Genomic DNA, 24,055 nt, shown 5'->3' with positions numbered 1-24,055 from the left:
CTGTTTTGATTAGTTCTTTTAAAATTACATGCTGGTTCCTAATCTGTAAAACAAATAAAGTATTTAAAACAGAAATTAAATTCCCTGTCTCTTTTCCCAAATATAATACAAACTTGGTACATATCCTTCCAGACTTTTTCTATATGCACGCACACACAAGCACACACACCCCCCTTATTTCTACTTCACAGAGTAATGCAGCTTTCCATGCCAGTACTTAAAGAGTTCCTCCTTATATTTTTAACAGCCATGAAATATTCAGGACATGTAACGTAATGACTTCCCTGTTAATGAACATTTCAGTCCAGATTCTCTATATTCAATATATATGTTATACAATAAACATTTTGTACAGTAAACATTAAATATTTGTGTAATTCTTGGGAAAGAGTCCAAAAAAAGGAACATCTGGGTGAAAGATTATACAAGTCACCACTGATATGGACCTTGTTCTATAGATGTGTGGGTCTGCTATTGAGCTACCAATTTGTACAACATATGTCTGTGCTAAAATCAGGCTGTCTTAATTATGAGAACTTACTATTATTAATAAGTTCCAATAAGTATTGTACTGCAAGTCCCAGCATCTCCTTATCTTTTTTTAGAGATATTTTGACTATTCTTGGCCCTTGGTTCTTCCACATCAATTTATAGTTCTCTTCAAGTTCCACAATAATGGTTAGATTACTGGAGTTGCAATGAATCCTTAGGTTAATTTGGGAATAACTGCGTTCTTATACATTTACATGGAGTAACTTTTCATCTCTCTAAAGATTTACAGCAAAGTCTTACAACTTTCTGTTTTTGTCCTCTGTTATACTTAGTCCTAAGACAACAATCACATGAAAAGATGCTTGATTTTATTAGTAATAGGGAGAATAAAAATGCACAACATATCCTATTTATACCTACTCGATGGGAAAAAACATTGAGCCTGATAATGCCAAAAGGCAGAGATAATGTAAGTCGATGAGGTTTCATGTACATCGCTGGTGGAAGTTTAAATCCATTATTTACACAGTGTGCAATCCAGTGAAGAGGATCGATAGATGCCACTACACAGTAGGACACACTGACGTAAGGATTATTTTGAGTTTATGGCAACTGAGAAACAGCAGATGCAGGAAAAGCTCTTTTCCCCCCGCTTTCTGGCTAAAAGCAGTCTCCCTTCCCCTTTCCCATACCAAGAGAAGTACGGCCATTATCACTGGAAACAGAACATTGGCAGCGAGATGGGTCTGTACAAACAAATCTTACAAAACAGCTGTAATCTTCCCCTAGTTTCCCCCCATACATTCACCTTCCCACGATTCACCACCCCCAGGAGCCCAAACCCTCTTCCTTTGTCTCGTCACTTCTCCACAATGTATTCTGCTCTTTGTTAAAAGTAAGTTCTTGAGTCTAACCCTTCTTTGAGTCTTCACTTCTTTTCCCTGAAGGCCTCCATATGCACACGGAATAAACCTTTTCCCCTGTTAATGTGTCACTTATCAGCTTAATTTGCAGGGCCCCACGTCCTAAACCTAAGAGGATGGAGCTTCACCCCACTAGCAATGACATGTTTAAGAAAACAATGATATACAACTACATACTTCATGGGCCAATCTTAGTAACATAATGTTGAGTAAAAAAAAAAAAAGTCCCAAACAATAGGATGCACTTTTTATAAAGTCCAAAAACAAACAAAAAATTAATATATTATTTTAAAAATCCAGAATCATCTTCTGGAGGGTGGGCCCCTTATAGTACAGGCTTCCCCGGCTGATGAGTGTTCTAGAAATCCATCTGTAGCAGTGTACCAGTTGGTGGTGTTGTGAGAGGCTGCATTTGGCTTCAGTGATTTTTTTTTTTTACAGGGAGGAAGAGACTCTTTCAGCACATTGGCCCATTTCATGATGGGGGATTTATGAGTGCACCTGCCCACACGGCGCTGAGTGTTCAACCAAAAACGGCAGGACCCCCATGCCCCTCCCTCCCTATTCACCCGATGTCACCCTGAGCAACTTCTTTTTGTTTCCCTGGATGAAAAAAGTCCTCAAAGGGAAACATTTTGCTGATGTGGAAGAGGTGAAACAAAAAACAGTAGAAGTGCTAAAAGGCATCAAAATTGAGAAGTTCAAAAACTGTTTTGAGCAGGGGAAAAAAGGTCTCGACACGTGACTGAAGTTTAAACATGTAAGAATAAATACACAATTTTTTATAAATAAACTCCAGGTTTCTGGGAGTTTTACTATAAACCCCCAAATGATATCGTATCATTTTAATATATTAATAACAAAAATTTTTCAAAATCTTGTCATTTGTGTGATTTTAGAAGCAGATCTAATTCTACTCGAACATTCAAGAAGCATGCACCCTAAAGAATGCCCAAGTTTTACTCCAAGGCTATTCCTACCACCACCTCCAAAAATGTAATGGTTTTATCACATCATGAAAGTGAAAAACAACAAAACTAGCTTAAGATGTGGACACTGGGGTGTCAATGAGACTCATTCATTACCTAGAAGACCAGCTCTCAACACAAAGGAGAATAAATTCGTGCCTCCACCAAATGACAAATTATCCCATAACCTTCAGAGCTGCTTATCAACATCTAAAATGGAAATGTTAAATGTGAAAATACTAAAGGTCGACTGCACCTTCTGATTATTTCATAACAGCACCGGTAAAACTAAGCCAAGAGCTTGAAATGACTGACAAACCTGATTTTCCAATCTTCCTGCTTGTTTCAATGCATAAATACATCTGACTAAAATCCAACATAGCCCTGGCTGGTGTGGCCTGGTGGATTGAGCGCCAGCCTGAAAACCAAAGGGTAGCCGGTTGGATTCCCAGTCAGGGCACATGCCTGGGTTGTAGGCCTGATCCATAGTAGGTGTGTGAGAGGCAACCACACATGGATGTTTCTCTCTCTCTTTCTCCCTCCCTTCCCCTCTGTCTAAAAATAAATAAATAAAATCTTTTAAAAAATAAAATTCAATATAAAAAGAAAATTGCTTCAAACTTTCTGAATGTGGTATTCTGTTTAAATGTGTTTTTATGGCGGATTTAAAGCCCTTGTACTAACACACTAACATTTGTAGTCAGCCATGACCCCCCAAATTAATCTTCTTTCTTGAAAAAGTGAAATTAATGCTCTATATCTTGAATTAATTTTATTCCCACAGTGAATCACACTACTTTCATCACATTTATACTAACTCAATTCTTCATCTAACTTGTTATGATTAAAACCTTAATTTTAAAAGATGATGGCCATTTTACCTAATTTTGCATCTCTGATTTTACCAATAATTTTATTTTTATTATTAAAGGGATAAAACTTTGAGTAAAAAAGTAGACTAGCTTTACAATCTTCAGCAAGTCACTACAACTAAGAACACATCTACATCTGTAAAAGGAAAACAACAGACAACACTGGCCACTTCCCATGCCCCAGGCATTACTGTATTTAACGCTCATGTTTCTAAAACAAGGGACTATTTATCGTCCCTCCTTTACGGAGGAGAAGAGAGCTGGGGGGCAATAAGTTGCCCGAGGTACACAGCAAGCAGGCGGCATGGTGGAGACAAAAAAACACGGGAACAACTGCCTCCCAGAAGTCAGGGTGGTGATCAGCTGACACACAGGATACAGAGTCTTTATGCGTGTGAACAGCTCTAATATGTGTGATTGTCATCCAAGATGTGACAAATTATTCAGAAACAAACAAATTCTAAACAGATGAGGTCAAGAACTAACCCACAAGGGATATTCATTTCTCCTTAAGACTGAATCGACCGCCTATCAATGCTTCGGTGTTCCCGGGACTGTTTAAATCACATTTTAATGTGTATATTCTGTGGGACAAAGTGAAAGTCTCATTAAACTCAAGATATATTACACTGATTGCTCTCCGGATCTATTAAACCCCTACATCAGTCTGACACTGAAGAAAATTAGGTTAGTTTGTCATGATATTCCAGAAAGTTCTATTGATTTTTACTTCATTGTCTGTAGTTTTATTAGTTTTAAAGAAGCTAAAAAGGCACCTTTTACTAGGAAAGAAAAAAAAAAACCTCTATAGGATTTTAAATAAAGTATATCTATATCCTTAGTGCTAAATTTTGGGGTTTGGGGGTTGCATCTGAATGAAGGGATGAGGCGATGGTCAGAGAGACATGGGCGAGGGACAAGGGAGCCACAGGTTGGAACAATGTGGTGACAGAATCAAAAGCAAACGTTAGCTCTGAGCCTCCTCATTTCTCTTTCTGACATTTCTCAGTCCATGCACGGTTCTAAAGGGATTTGGGGGAAGGGACTTAAAAAATGAGCCCACTGAAACAATGTCCTTTTGTTTACAGATCCTGATTTTTCTTCTACCAGAAGAGCTATCTCAATTATTTTGGAGAAAGAGATGGAGGAGAATGAGGATGAAGAGGATGAGGAAGGAAAAGGACACAGGAGGAAGGAGAAGAAGAGAAAGACAGACCTCCAGGGATTGTCTTTGTGTTGAAGTTCTCTGAAGCTGGTGCAATTGGGGAGAGCGAGACTGACTGCTAAGGAGAGAGTGTCATGAGAAATAAAGGCGAAAAGGCACAGTGGAGACACATCGGTCCTGAGCACCAGTGTAAGAAGTTTGCAGTCTCTGCTGCGAAAAGAGGAAACCCCATGCTATTTAAGGCAAGAAGTGCAAATGCTGGTGACCCAAACACTTAAATGAGCTCCATTTAGCACACACAGAATCCTAGGAATCGACAACAACGAGCTCCAGTAAGGTCCACTCATGGTGTACGGCCAGTTCTGGTCCCCAGCTCCTCTTACTCCCCGTTACTTCAGGGTCTTAGGATCCCAGCTAAACTGAGAGATCACAAAAAGCCAATCTGGCTTGTTAGCACAACTCCCAGAAGAAACTTCTTTCCCACATTTACTAAAAACCTTTTAGGATGGGTACAAATTAAAGTGACTTTACGCCCTGACTGGTGTGGCTCAGTTGGTTGGGCGTCATCCCACAGAGTGAAAGATCACTGGTTTGATTCCCAGTCAGGGCACATGCCTGGGCTGTGGGTTCATCCCGGTGGGGTATGTACAAGAGGCAAACGACAGATCAGTGCTTCTCCTTATTTCTTTCTCCCTCCCTTCCCCTTTCTCTAAAAATAAATTAAGCCTTTAAAGTGATTTTAATTTTTATTACCACAACTACTTTAGATATTTTGAATTACTTTAGTTTGCAGGTTTCAGACATTCAGACTTCAATGTCTTTTCATAGACATTGTAAAAAACAAAGGCACAGTATAAATGATTACATAATTCAAATATTTTTATATAGGCTATGTAAAAAAAAGGACTATCGATTAACTTTTATAACTTACATTTGCTGTCTATTTTCGTATTATATCTTCTAGCCCACTTTACACAACAAAACTCCCTATCCAAACGTATAATATGCAAAATATAACTTCTCTTTTAGATTTCCTAATTCTTCAGCCAGAACATTACAATGTGCATGGCTGGAAATGCATGGATCATCTTTGACAATTCAATGTTACCCCTGTCGAATCACCCCCATTCCTCAACTATTACTGCACAAGTATTATATGTTGAAATGCAGGCCTGAGGGCTTAGGAAAAAAAATTCTTTGAAAGTGGAAGTAAAAAAAAGAGACTGAAGTGGATGAATGACATGCATACTATATTTGCAGACCGTATTTAACACTTATTTCTATTCAGCTCCATTTTGCTAATACGATTTCACATCTTGGATGGCATATAAAGGTAAAGGAACAGGGAGTAATAGGTACAGAAAATGAAAGCCTCAGGCAACTGAAACATGTGGAATTAAATTATAGGACCTCAGTCTACATGGGCCGGAATTTTACATAGTAACATCCTAAATAAGGTAAATGAAACACAAAGGCAAAATAAGGGAAAAAATAAGAAACAGACTTTGCAGAACGGAAAGTGCTTACCTGCTTTAAAACTTCAACTAAAACTAAACAAAAAATGAAATCTACTGCTAAGTCTCTCCTTTCAAGAAGATAATCTCTTTCACGTTGCTGTTCATCCCTGAAAAGAAGAATCCCAAATTAGGACTGCAGTAAGAACATAAATTTTAAAATAGGTGTTGGTTAGTAGTTCAAGTTATTTACTGAGTTCCCAATATGTACGGTGTCCTACAGCAATTGCGCAAGTTTTCTTAATAACCCAATGTGTATATTACCTGTTCTTGTGTTCTTACACTTTTGTACAGTAAGGACGTATATGCACATTTCTCTATTACACTGGTCAGAAATTAAACCTTATCTAAAAACCTTAGTAAGAGGAAGAAAAATATTTCAAATTTCACTTAGAAAATATAACATTGTTCCACATTTGATTACTACTATTTTTTAATTAAGACCTGACACAAAAACTTTTCTGATGAAAATACAGTGGCAGGTTAACTTTCTCATAGGTTTACGTTGAAAAATCAGGAGTGGCATCTACTGAAGTCCATTTCTAAACCATGGCCCATCATCGGAACACAGTAGTTATACTAAGGGCCAAGATCTCCCGGGGAAATTGGAAAAAGCAGAAGGCAAATTCTAGGATTTGAGCTCCAAACAGGTCTCACGGTAAATAACATGGGGTTTTGACAGTCCTCCTGCATCACCACTGTTGTTTCCCCCCACAGACCATTTGAGCAGGACCTCCTCTGAATACTTTCTTAATTTCCTCTACGACTACTACAGCTTGGTTTTGCACGACTAGTCCCAGTGATGAGAATTGTACAGTTGCACCTGTTTACCTGGTACCATACCCTGATTTACAGTTTAAGTTTGGACTACCCTCACACCTTACTACCACTTCATAACAAAAGGAATCAGTGGTTTTGCTTAGAAACCAAACAGTAACAATTCAATTGTTAACACTATCACTCCCTTCATTGGAAACAGTTCAATTCCAGGTAGAGCAGCCACTTACCCCTTAGATTTTGTGCTAGATCGAGGCCTGTACTCGTAAGATTCATCTTCAGTTCCATTCTGGCGTCTGTACCAGTCAAACAAGGTGCGGAGTAAGGAAGGGAGACAGTGCTCTGCTACTGAGCTCATAGAGCTTATCAACTGAAAACACAAGACATTGCAAGATAAAATACCACATCAAAGTCCCATGCTTCTGACTCTATCAGCAATCACTTAAAAATAATTAATATTTCTAGAATAAACAGAGTAGCTCAAAGCACTAAATATTTTAAAATTTAAAAAAGGATTAGGGGTATAGCCGAGTAATGAACTGGGCTAAGTTTCCCCCACTATTAAACTTGACCCAAATCCATTCAGTTTAGCTCAGAGGCTTTCTACCTTCTCGCTGCCTCCACATGCTACTCACATGTATAGAAACATGACCATCAATAGCATCCCTGATTAAGCACATGGATACCCCTCGGAGAACTCTCATGTATGACATGGAAACATACACACACACACTTCCCTCCCCTGGCCAGGTCCTCTCTCCTCACGTAAACAAAAGGCTCTACAATGGTGTTGGTAGAACAAAGAGATGTAGAAACAAAGAAGCCTATGTAATGTTAGAAGTATGGGAAAAGCTCCCATTTACTCTGTACTGCCATGACGCAGAACAGTTACAATTACAGAATTAACTTGTGATACAAATGAACATATTAGAAATGTGTTGTACACAAGCTTTGAAAGCTTAGAGTATATAAATGGACAGCATAAAGAAAATGTAGTAGGATGAACAGTTGTTACTCAATCTGAGGCATCCCTAAAACTATCAGTGTTTTAAGTGGATGTCAGATTACGTAGCGAGTGGCCGCTCCTCGCCTGCCGTGGTGGTAGGCGGTACCCTCAGCAGTCCCTCAAGTCACTTCATCTTGAGGGTCGCAAGAAAAAAATTATCTCTTCGTAAGAAATTCTGTATCTGACTCAAGTCATTGCTTGAAAATAATATTTTCAAATCAGCATACAGTAAAGCATGCTTCACTTTTTTTTGTCTTAACTAAAAAATATGAATACTCAAGGTCTTATTTAATTCTGTGACTATAGGAAGTATCAGTTAATGAAGACAAATTGATAACTCTAGTAATTAAAATTTTAATTTTCCTACTATTTTATATTCTTCATATAACTTTGGAATGCACTTCATCCAGGAAATAGAAAAGAATGTAAAAGTTTATTTGATTGTATAGGCTGTTCTCCTTTTCATCATCTCTGCCTTCTCTTAATCATGGTTCCCTTTATAAATTCACATAATTTGACAAGTAAATGGTTTCCAGTATATGGAATTAAAGTAAAACAGGATTCTAATTTTAATTAATTATTTTTTTCATTTATATTATATTAACAGTGAACTGTTTCACTCAAAGGAAGGGTATAGTTTATTGTTAATAAAGAAGGATCAATAAAACACACCATCTGCTACAGTAAATATATTGTAACAATTTAAAGCACACGTCATTTTTATGGTGAAAAAGATCAAGCTATGCTGTATGATCATTTATAGTTTTTTAAATCATTTACATAAGAAATAGATGGAAATTTTCCTTAAAACCTTGTTTAATAGGATTTCAAATTCTGATTGTATATTCACTCATTCATCATTAGTGAAGTGGATTCAAAGTGTAAGTAATCTAAATAATTTTAAAACAATCTTTAACATACATTAATAATTAAAACTTTTCTGGTGGCATTACGATGTGAAAAGCATTATCTAAGGTGACCTGACTATTGCTATAATAGAAGACTGGACCCTATTTATGGTTTCTTCTTAGACTAGTGGCTATTTGCTAAGTGTCTGTGTGCATCAGAATTACCTAGGGGGCTACTGTAAAATACAGGTGCCAGAGCATTACTCAGCAGAACTGGAGCAAGATCCAGAGACAGTATTTTGTTATGTCTCCACCACGTAACTCTAACCAGTCATCTTTATCTAATTAACTAGACTTAGGACACTAACATCTATTTCCTAGATACATAATTATGAGAAAAGTAGCTCAGAAATAGTAGATGGCAATAGAAAGCTTATCTGGATTACTGGTTTTTGCAAACAACACATAATGAAACAATTCTTGATCAAACAATTAAGATAAAAATAACACTTGATCAAACATTTAATCTCAGCAGGAGGAAAGAATTAACATTAGAGAAATATCACACGAGGTTTTAGATACTGGTATTCTATATAAAGGGGTGGGGAAGGTTGGCCACTCTGTGTCTTCTTCTCAAGTGTCTTTTGCTTTCTGACACAGAGTCCACTCGGCCTTTGCTCAAGCACAGCTAGACATACAAGTGATGAGGATGGGATGTAGCTGATGCCTCGTGGGGTAGCCCCCAACCACCATGGATGGGAGCTGCAGGTAAGTGCTCCAGGCCTCCATCCTTCACACAATTAGGGGGACGTTCTGTATAATGCTCAGAAGTAGAACGAAGCCCCCAGCACTGTGACCTCTAAAATGCTCCCTCTCATTGGTTCCTCCTCTCCCCTGCTTCCCTTGCCCAGTCCTGCTCTCTGGGATCACTCTCCAGGACCAAGACCCTGTCTCCAGCTCCGTTTCTAGGAGGAGGTACAGAGGGAGGGAACCAGGCTGGATGCTTCTATATAAACAGCCCCAACAGGAAAAAAAAAAAAGTGTTAAAAGGTAAAATATAATTATGTAAAATTATAGGAAGCGGTATACAAGAAAAGATTGTAATTGGAAACTTTCTGATAAAATTTAAAAGGGCACAGTAAAGAGATGAACAATGAAAAGTAAAATGTTTTAAAATGCTGATGAAACTAACCGATAAAGTTCACAGCTCAATCTATGAACTAAATAGTTCACAGTTCATAGCTTATTCCATTTGTTTTGTTAAGAAATAAGCTACCTATAGGCTGAATCTAGATATATAGGATCAGTAAACAAAGGAATTTCTTAATGCATTTGTTTTGTTAAGAAATAAGCTACCTATAGGCTGAATCTAGATATATAGGATCAGTAAACAAAGGAATTTCTTAATGCCGGATACACTTGGAACAGACTGTTAGAACACACATTTTCCTTTCAGAAAAAAAACATTCCCCTAATCAACATACCTGGTCAAACTGAAGATCTTCACCCCTCTGGAGAGATCTAGACAATGGCTTCTCCTAAATTAAAAATATGTATACACGAAGTATTAGAAATCTTTCATACGGTAAACAGTTTACAAGAAAGGTTCTGTTCTGTTAATTCAAACAAAATTTAGTATAATTAGTTTAACTTAAAGTACACATAGTGTGACTGATCCCTTCTGTCCGTCTTTCTAACTGTTCACTGTGTGGGCGACCCTGGCATACAGTAGTCTAACTTCTGAATACAAGAGATGTCTCGTTTATGTTCAAATATGTGATGACTGATTCTTTTGTTGAGATTTTTAAGAATGATTTTCTAAATTTTCTACATTATGCTTTTTTAATTGAATTTTTATATTCAACATGTATCTATATATATATAAATGTGTATCATAAAAAACAAATGCCCCACTTAAAAAATGGGCAAAGAACCTGAACAGCCACTTCTCCAAGGAAGACATACAGAGGGCCCAGAGACATATGAAAAGATGCTCAGCATCACTAGCCATCAGAGAGATGCAAATTAAAACCACAATGAGGTATCATCTCACACTGGTCAGACTGGCCAACATAAACAAATCAATAAACAAATGTTGGAGAGGATGCGGAGAAAAGGGAACCTTAGTGCACTGTTGGTGGGAATGCAGACTGGTGAGGCCACTGTGGAAAACAGTATGGAATTTCCTCGGAAAACTAAAAATGGAACTGCCCTTTGACCCAGCAATTCTGTGGCTGGGATTATACCCTAAGAACCCTGAAACACCAATCCAAAAGAACCTTGCACCCCAATGTTCATAGCAGCACAATTTACAATAGCCAAGTACTGGAAGCAACCTAAGTGCCCATCAGCAAACGAGTGGATCAAAAAACTATGGTACATTTACACAATGGAATTCTACACAGCAGAGAGAAAGAAGGAGCTTATACCCTTTGCAACAGCATGGATGGAACTAGAGAGCATTATGCTAAGTGAAATAAGCCAGGCGGTAAGGGACAAATACCATATGGTCTCACCTTTAACTGGAACATAATCAACAAAAGAAAAAAAGCAAACAAAATGTAACCAGAGACATTGAAGTTAAGAACAATCTAACAATAGTCGGAGGGGAGTGGGGAGGGGACAGTGGGGAGAGGGGATTACAGGAACTACTATAAAGGACACATGGACAAAACCAAGGGGGAGGGTGGAGGTGGGAGAGGAGGTAGGTTCGGCTGGGGTGGGGTGGAGGGATGGGGAGAAAAGGCAGACAACTGTAATTGAATAACAATAAAAAGTTAAAAAAATAAAAAATAAATAAAAGTAAAAAAATAAAATGTCATTCTTCCATGAAAGAAACTAGAATTTAGAAATATGTGTGTGTACACACACACACACACACACACATATATAATTTTTAAAATCTATATCTTTATTTATTATAGGGGAAGGGAGGGAGACAGAGAGAGAGAAACATCAATGTGTGGTTGCCTCCTGCGTGCCGCACACCGGGGACTTGGCCTGTAACCCAGGCATGTGCCCTGACTGGGAATCGAACCAGCGACCCCTTGCTTCTCAGGCCGGCACTCAGTCCACTGAGTCACACCAGCCAGGGCAGAAATATGTATATTTTGAAGCTTCTCTATCCAATAGTGTCCCAATTTCTTTCTCTTATTTAAAGAGTGTGCTGCTATGACTCATCTTCATGAAAATAAATCCACAAATGTATTTACCGATCAAACGTAAAAATTCCTAATCTTAACTATCAGAAAATTGTATTTCTAATTTAAATGGTGTGAGGAAAACACCTGAATTCCATGGCACTTTACTCTCTTAACCTTAAGAGGTTTTTGGCATGTCCTTGACACTTGAGCTCCCGTAGACTGAGCACACTTTGGTAATTATCTCCCAAAGCCTAGCCACACGCCCTTCACACACACACAATGATGATCCTGTACAGCACTGCCTATGCCCAATGAACTAGCTTAAAATTGAAGCACAACAGTCAGTCCCATAGAGCAGTTTCTAAATGCTTGACAAATACTGAAAAGGTCTTTACTATCCTAATGTGAATTGTGTATTTAAGACACGGTGGGTTGGGGGGAGGTGGAGGGGCTGTAAAAGGTTTCTTTCCAACTTGACTTATTTAACCCCCTTTTTCACTGTTCATATTAAGTTTAAAGTTTTAGTAATAGTTTGAGAAATGCTGATCTAAGTAGTTTACTACTAATCTAGCATGTTTATACAATAAAGTTATGGTCAACAACAAGGATAAGAGAGCAATAACTTTTTCAGAAACACTTATCCTGTTCTTACACTTAATATTTTTCATTTCTCAACAAACTCAACCTTCCTTAAAGATTTCTGAAGATTTGACATTCTTGCATAGCTTTCCCTAAACCTGAAAATGGGGATGGGCTTATTAATTTTTTCATAGTAAGAATCAGAAATGATTTTTGACTGGGATACTCACATTACCATTAGTACAAATAAACAAGTAGACTGTATTAAATATAAATTACTAATCAAAGGTTTTATATTAACCTCTCAGTTTCACCATAGTGTGGGTGAGGATGCCCCAGTTATTGCTCAAGTAGATGCCCTGTCTTTCAATAGATTTTGAAAAGATAAACCATTTAAAATTATGTTTATTGTTTCATTATCACAGCTAAAAAATACTATTTTCAATATTTACACACATATAAATGCAAACAGTTACGAACAAGTCCAAACTACCTATCCATAGAGACAGGTAGAGAAATTTATAGCACTTTCTTTTATTGAAATGATATTCAACTGTTAGAAAGAATGAGAAAATTTTATATAGGCTGATACAGAATAATTTTTTTTCTGTATATAAAGTAAAATAAAATACAACATATATATAATAAAAATATCTAAGTACAGAAAAATGTAATATAATCCTCCCATTTGTGTTTTTTAAAGAAAGGTGGCAGATACTGCAGAGATGGATAAATAGTATACATAAAAAATGGTTCACTAAAAACTGAACATTGATTATCTTGATTGAAAATGGAAGAAAGGGTCATTGTTTTTATTATATAACCTTTACAACTGTTTCCACTTTTTATAATCTCATTATTTCACAATAATATAAAAAATTAATAGTGATTCTAAGGCTCACAATCCTTTATGTTACCATTCTTTAACAAGTATAAATAGTACGTATGTGTAGAGTACCAAGAGCAACATGCAGCTTCCAGAGAGAGCAAGAACTTGTAAAGATCTTGCCGGCAGGTCAGTGACACTGCAGTACTTCAGTCATCTGCAACTAAAGGTGGCATTCTTTTCTAAACACTCCCTGTCCTCCTGAAGCAAAAGTCCAATGACGGCGCAAACAACATGTACAGTATTATGTTATACAGGATTTAGGGTAGAAGTTGGAGTGGGTGGTGAGATGTGAGAGAGAAGGACCACTGAGAAGATGGCATCTGAGCCACAACAGGAGAGGACGAGTGAGCTTGAGCTTGCCATGCACGGTGAAGAAAAGATAATCCTGCTGATACCTCTGAACTCCCAAAAGGCTCAGGAACTAGAGAACTTTGGTGATCAAAAAGTGTGGGCGAACGTGAAGTTAAAAATAAGAGGGTTGCTTTGACTGACTGTTTAAAAAGATTTAGGCCCTGGCTGGGAGGCTTAGTTGGTTGGAGCATTGTCCTGTACACCAAATGGTTGAGGGTTTGATCCCCGGTCAGGGCATGTATGGGAGGCAGCTCCTTCTCTCTCTTTCTCTCTCCCTTCCTCTTTCTCTAAAATCAATAAACATATCCTTGGGTGAGGATGGAAAAAAGAAAAAAAAAAAAAAAGATTTAGCCCCTCCTTTTCCTTCTCCTTCCCCATTCTGTGTATCAAGTTGATGTCCCTCTGTCTAACCCACAGAGAAACCGCCCTTCTTAGCAAAGGGCTAAACAGAGGAATGCCAACTGGGGGACACTGCAGTTGAAGATGAGGTATTGTACTGAGGACAGAATTCAAGCAAAAATTTATAGAGCAAGTATCAAAAACCCCACTTATCTTCTGCCTCCAGGGCTACAAAAAGCTAGCAGCTAAGCCTCAACCGTCCCATTCCGGGTACTGGAGGAACCTCTGACCAGCCAGCTCCCAGGAGAAGATCTGACCCGGGTATTTCAGACGGTACACACTGAAGACCAGTCAGAAAGGTCCCTCCATGAACACTGGGCTTCCCATCAGCTGCTTAGTGCCTCAAAAGTGAAATGTTTCAATGAACATCTGAGGAGACAGCGAAATGAACAGAGAAATGTAGTTTGAAGGAAAGACAAGATCATACAGAAACACTTTTAAAATACATGTATATTTAATATTCTCAATAGTGGAAGTTGCAGAGTTGTAAAAATGCTGGGCCTAAATCAAATATATAGTCAAAATCAGCAGTTGACTGTTTAAACCCTTTTTCCTATCTTCCTTTCTAGTCACTGGCAATCTACAAGTTTAACAGATAAGCTTAGATATGCCTGGATCATTACCCAGGATTGATCCACCTCCTTTTAGGAAGAAAGAAGCCTTTGGTATTGGATTGCATAGTCTGCAAGGTGCTATTTCAATCACTGATTGCCCTTCCCTCCTGAATCTTCCTTCTCAAATGAAGGTTAAATTGTGGCTAAAAGTCAAGCTCAGCTATTCTTCGCATCTCTTGGCCCCCTTAACCTCCTTTTATTATGGTTTCTAACGTGAGAAGAAAAAAGGCCAGCTCTAGAACTCATTTTAGCGGTAGATTAAATTATTTTAGCAAAAGCCATTCACATGTGGGCTTCATAGCTTACTGTCCACCTAACCATGAGCCAGGCCGGCCTCCCTGTACGTAACATTCCGTACATTCCTGAGCTAGGACAGTGACAACAGCACTGGAAGGAAAAGAAAGGAGAAAGATAGAAAAATGCCATTTTAGAGATTCGGTCAAGTTAGGTAATTTTACTCATATTTTCTTTTAATATTTTTGCTCTCAAGAGCTTTGCATTTCAAAATTAAAATTCCTTTAAGAATATAGTCTTTGAGACTGGACACGTCCATACTTACAGCACACTTTTAAACATTTCTGAAGCGGGGAGATGAATTTGGCTCTTGTCAAATCATCAACTTTCAGAATATTCTAAATTTTCTTTTATTTCCTCTTATATTTTATCTGCCTCAATAATTCCTGCTGGCGAAATCTATTTTTGTACTCCGGTGACCTGCAGCACTTAACGAAGTGCTTCATGGGCTTCCTGGCAGGATGGCAGCATAGGCAAACGCGGTACTCACCTCCTCTCACGACCACGTCAAAATAATGATTACAGAAGAACCATCATTAGAACCACCTGAAATCTAGCTGAACAGAGGTTCTATAACTCAAGATGTACAGAAGCTACGTCGAGACTGCTGGGAGGAGCAGAGACACAGAACAGCTGGTCCTCCAGCCAAATGTGGCAATTAAAAAAATCAGGAGGGACATTTCAACTGCAGAGGTCCCCACTGAGGAGAGAGGGGCCCCTGCCCCACGCCATGCTTCCCAGCCAAGAAAGGGAAGTTCCCATAACTTCTCACTGTGAAAACCAAAGAGAATTGTGGCTGAATGAGACAAAGGGCTTCTGGAGTCCCAGGCCTTCCTCTTAAAGGGCTACACACAGACTTACTTGATGACAAACTCACTTGCTCTGAGCTCCAGCACTGGAGCAGCAGCCCAAAAGGTGCCCGGGACATACAGTGAAGAGCTGGTTTCCAGATAAGGGCTGCAGGGGCAGCTTTCTCCCAGACACAAGTGCTGGCAGAAGCCATTGTTCCTTTGCAGAGCACTCACTACAGACATAGGCAGGTGCCCTATCTGAGTCTCCATCAATCTGGCTAACAGTGTTTGCCCTGCTGTGGTGATTTCCTGAGATGCCACCCCATCCAACTTGTGGGCCCACCCAAGCTGCTTCCAGTGGCTTTTCCATACATGCAGCCTGTCTTGGTTCATGTTATGGGCTTTCCTTAAACCTCTAAGAGGTTCACAAACTAAAGAAGCAGTATCCAGCCTCAGCATGACCCAGGGCCTCTTGCTAAGTGGCCTCAGGCATGGCCTTAGCAGCAGCCAGCCTTGGTTCATAGTTTGACCTCACCCAGAAACCTCCAAGCACAGCCCAAGTAGCAGCCATCTGCAGATCGCTATGTAGCTCATGACGCTTGGCCCCAGTCTGGCCACAGGTGGTGGCTGACCTTGGCCTGCACCTTCCTGGAAGCAGCAGAGTCACAACACTCAATGGACAGCTTCAAACCACATTGAAGCACCACCTAACCACCTCTACCAGCAACACATCCTCACAGCTGGTTCCTCCCATTGATGTGCCAATGGCAATCAAGGCTAAAACACAACAAGCAAGTGCACACAGTCCATACAGGGATGAGGGGTGGGGATGGGTGACCAGGAACACCTACTACATAAGGCCACTGACTGTACCAAAACCAGGAAACACAGCAACTCTACCTAATACGTACAAACACAGGGAGGCTGCCAAAATGAGGAGACAAAGAAACATGTCTCAAATTAAAGGACAGAACAAAACTCCAGAAAAAGAACTAAACAAAATGGAGGCAAGCAAGCTGCTAGATGCAAAGTTCAGAACACTGGTATAAACATGTTCAAGAAACTTAGTGAGAACTTCAACAGTATAAAAAAGTACGTGGAAATCATGAAAAAGAGCCAGTCATAAATGAAGGATATACTAACTGAAATGAAGGTTAATTTACAGGGAATCAACTATAGAATAGATGAAACCGAAAATCAAATCAGCAATTTGGAATATAAGCAAGCAAAAAACACCCAATCAGAACAGCAAAAAGAAGGAAGAATCCAAAACAATGTAGATAATGTAAGGAACCTCTGGGACAACTTCAAATGTACCAACATTTGCATCATGGGGGAGCTGGAAGGATGAGACAGCAAGAAATTGAAAACCAATTTTAAAAAATGACTGAAAACTTCCCTGATATGGTGAAGGATATGGACATCCAAGTCCAGAGAGCACAGAGAGTCCCAAAGAAGATGAACCCAAAGAGGCCCACACCATGACACACCGTAATTAAAATGTGAAAGGTTAAAGCAAAGAGAGAATCAAAAGTAACAAGAGAAAAGGCAGTTACCGTATTTTGCTGTTTATAATGCACTTCCATGTACAACATGCACCCATGTTTTTGGCCCAAACTTTCAGGAAAAAACCTTTCGTTTTAATTTTTTAATTCATTTTTTAAATTGAGTTATATTTCGAAATAAAACCAACTATTGTATTCCAGGGTATTATTTTGCATACAGATATTGTTAGTGCTTTCTAGAGTTACACCATTAACAAATAAGAATAAAAGAATTAAAAACATTTATAGAGATACAGAATTAGTATTACCCATGTATAATGTGCATCCTTATTTTTCCCTCAAAAATCTGGGCAAAAAAGCATGCATTATACAAAGCAAAATATGGTAGTTACCTACAAGGGACCTCCCACAAGACTGTCAGCTGATTTCTCAATAGAAACTTTGCAGGCCAGAATGGATTGGCAGGAAATATTCAAAGTGATGAAACTCAAGGATCTACAACCAAGATTACTCTACCTAGCAAAGCTATCATTTAGAAATGAAAGAGCTTCTCAGATAAGAAAAAGCTACAGTAGTCCATCACCACCAAACCAATTATTATAAAAATGTTAAGGAATCTTCTTTAAGAAGAAGAAGAAGAAAAATAGAAGAAAAAATAGATCAAAATATGAATAATAAAATGGCAATAAATACATGTCTATCAACAATTACTTTAAATTCAAATGAATTAACACCTCCAATCAAAAGACATATGGAGGCTGAACAGATTACAAAACAAGACCCTTACATAAGCTGTCTACAAGAGCTCACTTCGGATTGAAAGACAAACGCAGATAAAGTAAAGGGATGGAAGAAATATCTCATGAAAATGGGGCACGGAGAAGCTGGCATAGCAATACTTACAGCAGACAAAAGAGAGTTTAAAACAAAGGCTATAACAAGAGGAAAAGAAGGACCCAGCAATTCTACTTGTCGGTATTTATCCAAAGAAACCCAAAACACTAAATTGAAAAAATGTATACATCCATACGTTCACTGCAGCATTATTTACAATACCCAAGATATGGAAGCAACCTAAGTGTCCAGCAATAAATGAGTGGATAACGAAGTTGTGTGTGCGTGCATGCACGCACGCGCGCGCACACACACACACAATGGGATATGAGTCAGCCATAAAAAAGAATAAAATCTCACCATCTGAAACAACAGGGATGGACCTAGAGGGTATTGTGCTGAGTGAAATAAACCAGGCAGAAAAAAGACAAATGCCACATGATTTTACTTACATGTGGAATCTAAAAAACACAATAAATGAACAAGCAGAACAGAAACAGACTCACAGATAGAACATTTTGACAGTTGCCAGATGGAAGGGTGGTTGGGGGGATGACTTTAAAAAGGTGAAGGGATTAAGAAGTACAATCAGTAGTTACAGAATAATCCTGGAGATGTAAAGTACAGCATAGGGAATATAGTCAGTAATGTGACAACTATGCATGGTAGCTGATAGGTACTAGATTTGCTAGGGAGATCACTGTAAGTTATGCACATGTCTAATCACTGGTTGTACACCTGAAACTAATATAATATTGTAAGTCAACTGTCACTAAAAAATAAAAAAAATACGTAAAAAGAGGAGGGCGATCAATGAACCTATTACAGCTTTCTAGACAGCTTTTTACTACAGCAGTCCTCCCTTATCTGCAAGTTCACTTTCAGCAGTTTCAGTCACCTGTGGTCAAGGGCAGACTAAAATATTACATGGGAAATTCCAGAAATCAACAATTCATATGTTAAAATTGTGTGCTGTTCTAGCAGTGCGATGAAATCTTGCGCTGTCTTGCTCTGCTCCACCACGGATGTGAATCATCCCATTGTCCAGCATAGCCACGTTGTATAGGGCACCTGCCCATCAGTCACTCAGTAGCCATCTAGGTAGGTTATCAAATCAACTGTCATAGTATCACAGTGCTTGTCCAAAGAACCCTATTTCATTTAACAGTGGCCCCGAAGTGCAAGAGTAGTGATGCTGGCAATTCAGATGTGCCTGAGAGAAGCCGCAAAGGGCTGCTTTTATGTGAAAAGGTACGTATGCCTGGGAAAAAGTATATACAGGGTTTGAAACTATCCCTGGTTTCAGGCATTTAATAGGGGGTCTTGGAACTTATCTCCCCATGGATAAAGAGGGAGGTACTATACTAACCTACCTCAAATTTTTAAAGGCTACTTTTAGAACAGTTTTAGGTTCACAGCAAAACTGAGAAGATAGAGACTTCCCATAACCCCTTAGCCCACACATGCATAGCATCCTCCATTACCACTATTCTCCATCAAAGTGGTACATTTGTTACCACTGATGAACCTACACTGACTCATCAGCATCATCCAAAATCCACAAATTACATTACAGTCCACTTCACTCTTGGTGCTGTATGTTCTATGGGTTTGGACAGATGTATAATGACATGTCTCCACCTTTACAGTATCATACAGGGTACTTTCCCTGACCCAAAAACACTTAGTGTCCTGCCTGTTCACACCTCCCCCCACACCCGAACCCAGGCAACCACGCGTCTTTTTCCTATTTTCTTAGTTTTGCCCTTTCTAGAATGTCATATGGGTGGAGTCATATAGTACGTAGCCTTTTCAGATTGGTTTCCTTTAAAACTTTTTCAAGTATATAATTTTCCTTACAAAATGTGTATTATATTGGTGAATACAAAAATTCAAGAAAATATTTCAGATTTATAGGTCAGCTCTACTCACCAAGGGTTCAGCCATTACAACTTCAATTTTCTTTTCAGCTTGAACAGCAAATTCTGCAAAGAGGCTCTTGATGACATATTCACCAGGCTTGACATCTGGGTCAATCGTAATGCTGGACATGATGATATTCCTTTTCCCCAATGTGGAATGAAAGTTGGAGGAAGCGCAGTACTTATTCACTTTGCTCACTGGTGCTGATGCAAAAAATAAAAGACACAAAAGAACTCTACTTTAATAATGACTACTTAGGCCTACTATAACCACCCTACTTAATAAGCGTGCTGCCCCTAAACTGCATCGAGATCTCCCAATCTGCATGACCACACTCTATTTTGCTGTATTTACACTTGCTGCCGTCTAACGCTTCCCAACATAACTTTAGTTACACGTCTATTATGTATTGTTTTTCTGTCTACCCCACTAATGTGAATTCCATAAGAACAGGGATTCTCCTGTCTTTTTTGTTCATTAATAAATCCCAAGGACTATGCCTGGCATTTACTAGGTATACAAGAAATAGATAACGAATAAATGAATTCTAAGCAAGGTCACATGCAGTAAAGGAAATAAAACAGATGTGAGTAAATGAAACACGGACTGGGTTAGGGCTTGAAGTATGCTACTTTGGAGAGCATGCTCCGCAAAGGCCTCATGTAGAAAAGCTACCTTTGAACTCACACATAAATGATGAAAAAGAGGCAACAAGACAAAGCACCAGGAACAGAAGGCTGAAAGCTGAGTGTGAATGTTTGAGAAACAAAAAGGGGACCAGTGTGGGCTGCAACTCAAGGGATGAAGTAGAAGCAGAAGCAATGTGAGATGATGTCGGAATTGCTAACGTCAGGAATCAAAGTTTCAGAACTTTGTAAGGAAATTAGATTTTATTTTAAATGCAATTATAATTCTGTGTGAAGTATTAACTTGGAGGTGGATAGGATCTAGCCTCTCCTTAAAAGATCTCTCAGGATCCTCTGGAAAATGGATTGAAAGAGGGCAAATATCCAATCGGGGGAGCCATTGCATAAGTCCAGATGACATGGTCACAGCTCAGGCTAAGAGGACGGTAGTGGCACAGGAGGGGAGGAAAAGAATTTGAGATCTGTCATATGTTAGTGGGTTTGATACCAAGGTGAGGGAAGGGAATTAAAGATGACTGTTTTTATATTTGAATCACTCAAATATACATTTTGATAGTGGTGCCATTTGCTCAAGTTGGGATGACACTGTGCCTGGCAAATAGTACGTTGCACCAGGTGTGGCACAAAAAGAGCACACACCACTGCATGCTATTCATTCTTACCTGTTCTGCTCTCGACTGCCTGGACAGCCTGCCTTGGATTTCCACCCACAGTGTATCCTCCCCTCGTTCCTGCAGCCTGCTGCGTAACACAGACTCTCTCCTCTAACTACAGCTTATGCCATCCCCTCTGCCCTAGAATATTCATGAAGAACTTGCAAGAATGCACTCTGCACCTCAGCCTGACCTCCTGATACGGCCCTATCATATGCTGTCCTATATGTAAACCCTCTCTTTGAAAAGGAAACAGAACATAATTATTCATTGAATTTCTGTCTACATGTATGTGTCTATATAACTACAGGACAATCAACTTGCTCTCAATTCATACATTCCAAACTCATAAGGAATTGTTCTGTCAACTAAAACAACTTACTCTACCAAACATAGTACATATCAAAATATAGAAAGGTGACCTGTCATAATTCCAATAGAAAATTCAAGAAAGTAATACAAAGTCAGGTTATAGTAGTCATTTTTGAAAAAATAATTTGTGAATTAAAAAAATCTCTTTGAAAGACAGAAATTCCAAATACTTGACCTCCTTTCATGCCCTATTCATTATCCTTGTTAATGCACTAACATTTGCACAGAATCGAGTATTTTCCTCCAAGGTTAAAATTAAAATTAGTCACATATGATGATCATATTTTTAAAAAATCACTTAAAATATTACAAATTATTAATATTGCACCTCAGATATCTTCATATCACATCAAATTAAAGTATATTATATTCTTAATCTGAAATTATATAAGAACAATTAAAGACAAAAATTCACAGTCCTTTGAACACAGTGCACACTATTTGCTTTAAACAATGACCTACTTGTTGACTTCGCTTCATGATCCAACATTGTGTATTATAAAGGAGAGAATCTATTAACAAATGTCATTGTGGAAAAAGAGATCTTAAATTTAAAAATGTTATTTTGGAACATTAAGAATTCTCTATTTTATATCATTATGTTGGATAACCAATCCTAGGGAATCATTTAAAAAGGGTACTCAGTTTCCAGAATTTTAACTTATATTTCAGAAGTAAAAATGAAGATGAAATATATTCAATACTAACTTAAGGACGTAGACATAAAATGTATCTTTTGCTTTAATTAATTTTGTAAGCCTTTAATTAAAGACTCATAAGATCATAACAGTTACAAAGGTTTCTCTGGCTTTAACTTTACAATAAATGTAACTAACCAGGAAGTCTTATAATAGAACTAGTAGGTACTTAAATTCTAGACTTTGAAGAAGCGTAAACTTTTTAATTGACATTTAGCCTTTGAACAGTCTCTTCAAAATGAAAAATTTTAGTTAAGAGATCTCTCAAATAACTCACCTTTACTGTCTTCCACTTCAAAAAAGCATAAGCATAAACTAAGCATAAATAAATATTCCTCCATGTCATAATTGCATATTATAACAAATTTGCCAATAAAGACAAAACTTTAAGATAAACCTGTATTTATCTTACAAATAAAGATTTTCCAAATATCTACATTATCTCCCAAAATAAACATATTTCAAGTTTGAAAATTACTTTTAAAGAGTTAATTACTTTTATCTCCATCTACAAAGCCCTAATGAAATCAGAAAAAGACCTATACCCCCAAACTGGAAACTGGACAAAAGACATGAATAAGCAAATTACAAAACATAACATAGGTCAATACCATGAAAATGATATTTAACATCACTAATATTTAAAAACAAACAAAAATTAGATAATATTCATGTATCAAAATGGTTTTCCCCAATTTTGTATTTCACTGTAAGGTTCAGCTTTCGTAAATATATGTGAATTTTTCTCCTATTCTGGCTAATAGATAAGAAAAAGAGACGATCATTCTAAGCCAGGAAGAAAGCTAGTTTTTGCATAACTATGCAGAATAACTTGATGTCACTTAACTGCCTGAGTTAAATATTTCATAAAGGTAAACAGTAATAATTATTTCAAGGCTATTATAAAATTTTGAAAAATTTATGAGGGAATAAAGTCACAACTGGTAGACAACAGTTCTTAAGGACAAAATTCAGGCACTGAATTACAATTTGTAAAATCCCAGTATCATATTAAACACTCCTAGAAAATAAATCTATTAAACTCTAACTGATAATAATAAGAATGAAGCCCACCCTGACTGACATGGCTTGGTTGGCCTGCTTGGCCTGGTTGGGCGTCGATCTGCAAAGCGAAAGGCCCCCTATTCAATTCCTGGTCAGGGCGCATGTCTGGGCTGCAGGTTAGATCCCCAGGCAGCACACATATGAGAGGCACTCGATCATTGTTTCTCTCTCACATCAATATCTGCTTTGCTTTATCTTATCCCTCCCTTCCCCTCTGTCTAAAAATGAGCAAAATGTTTATTTAAAAAAGAATAAAGCAAGACCTAAGTAATTAAAACATGGGTATTAAAAACAATCATATTTATCCTTTCTTAGATAAAGTATAAATAAAACTAATACAGCATTTTTAGAGAGCCAACCCTCTAGCATTGTACTTAGAATACATAATAAAACAATTATCAACTTTTTCACGTCCATAAGACTCCTATAGTCTTATACAGTGAAGTTAAATTCAGTTAAGGAAAACAGACAAGTGGGAAGAGACATATAAATGCTAAACTGATTCATCTTTGGTTTCATCGCTCTACAGCAGCCATTCTCAGCCTCTTTTTCTGCCTCCACCATATTCTTAAGCACAACCTAACCAGTAACATCCCTCAAAATACGCAATAATTCTCAACAATTGGGAATTTAAGATGAGGATGGGTAGGGACCAGTAGATATGAGTTACTAAGACCCCAATAAAGTCTGTGAAAGCAGACTGCTGCCCTCTCACCCCCAAAGACTGGTATTT

The 24,055-nt window shown here is 38.1% G+C and overlaps 1 protein-coding gene across 17 annotated transcripts in view; it reads right to left on the bottom strand.

Moving 5' to 3' along the window:
* FRYL (FRY like transcription coactivator) overlaps positions 1-24,055 on the bottom strand; it is a 230,826-nt gene that overhangs the window by 103,856 nt on the left and 102,915 nt on the right. For all 17 annotated transcript variants that reach the window (XR_008426718.2, XM_053922995.1, XM_053923001.1 and 14 more), the window contains 4 exons: positions 19,897-20,090; positions 10,050-10,103; positions 6,942-7,081; positions 5,948-6,044 (listed from right to left, as the gene is read on the bottom strand). Coding sequence is in view for 16 of the 17 variants with exons in the window: in XM_045182801.2 (XP_045038736.2) it covers positions 5,948-6,044; positions 6,942-7,081; positions 10,050-10,103; positions 19,897-20,090 (485 nt within the window). In the remaining variant the exon portion in view is untranslated. The remainder of the gene's footprint in view (positions 1-5,947; positions 6,045-6,941; positions 7,082-10,049; positions 10,104-19,896; positions 20,091-24,055) is intronic.

This window comes from Desmodus rotundus, chromosome 4, assembly GCF_022682495.2.
Source record: "Desmodus rotundus isolate HL8 chromosome 4, HLdesRot8A.1, whole genome shotgun sequence".
NCBI classification, from domain to species: domain Eukaryota; kingdom Metazoa; phylum Chordata; class Mammalia; order Chiroptera; family Phyllostomidae; genus Desmodus; species Desmodus rotundus.
Note: the sequence above shows the minus strand (reverse complement) of the source record. Positions and strands in the feature narration are given on the sequence as shown.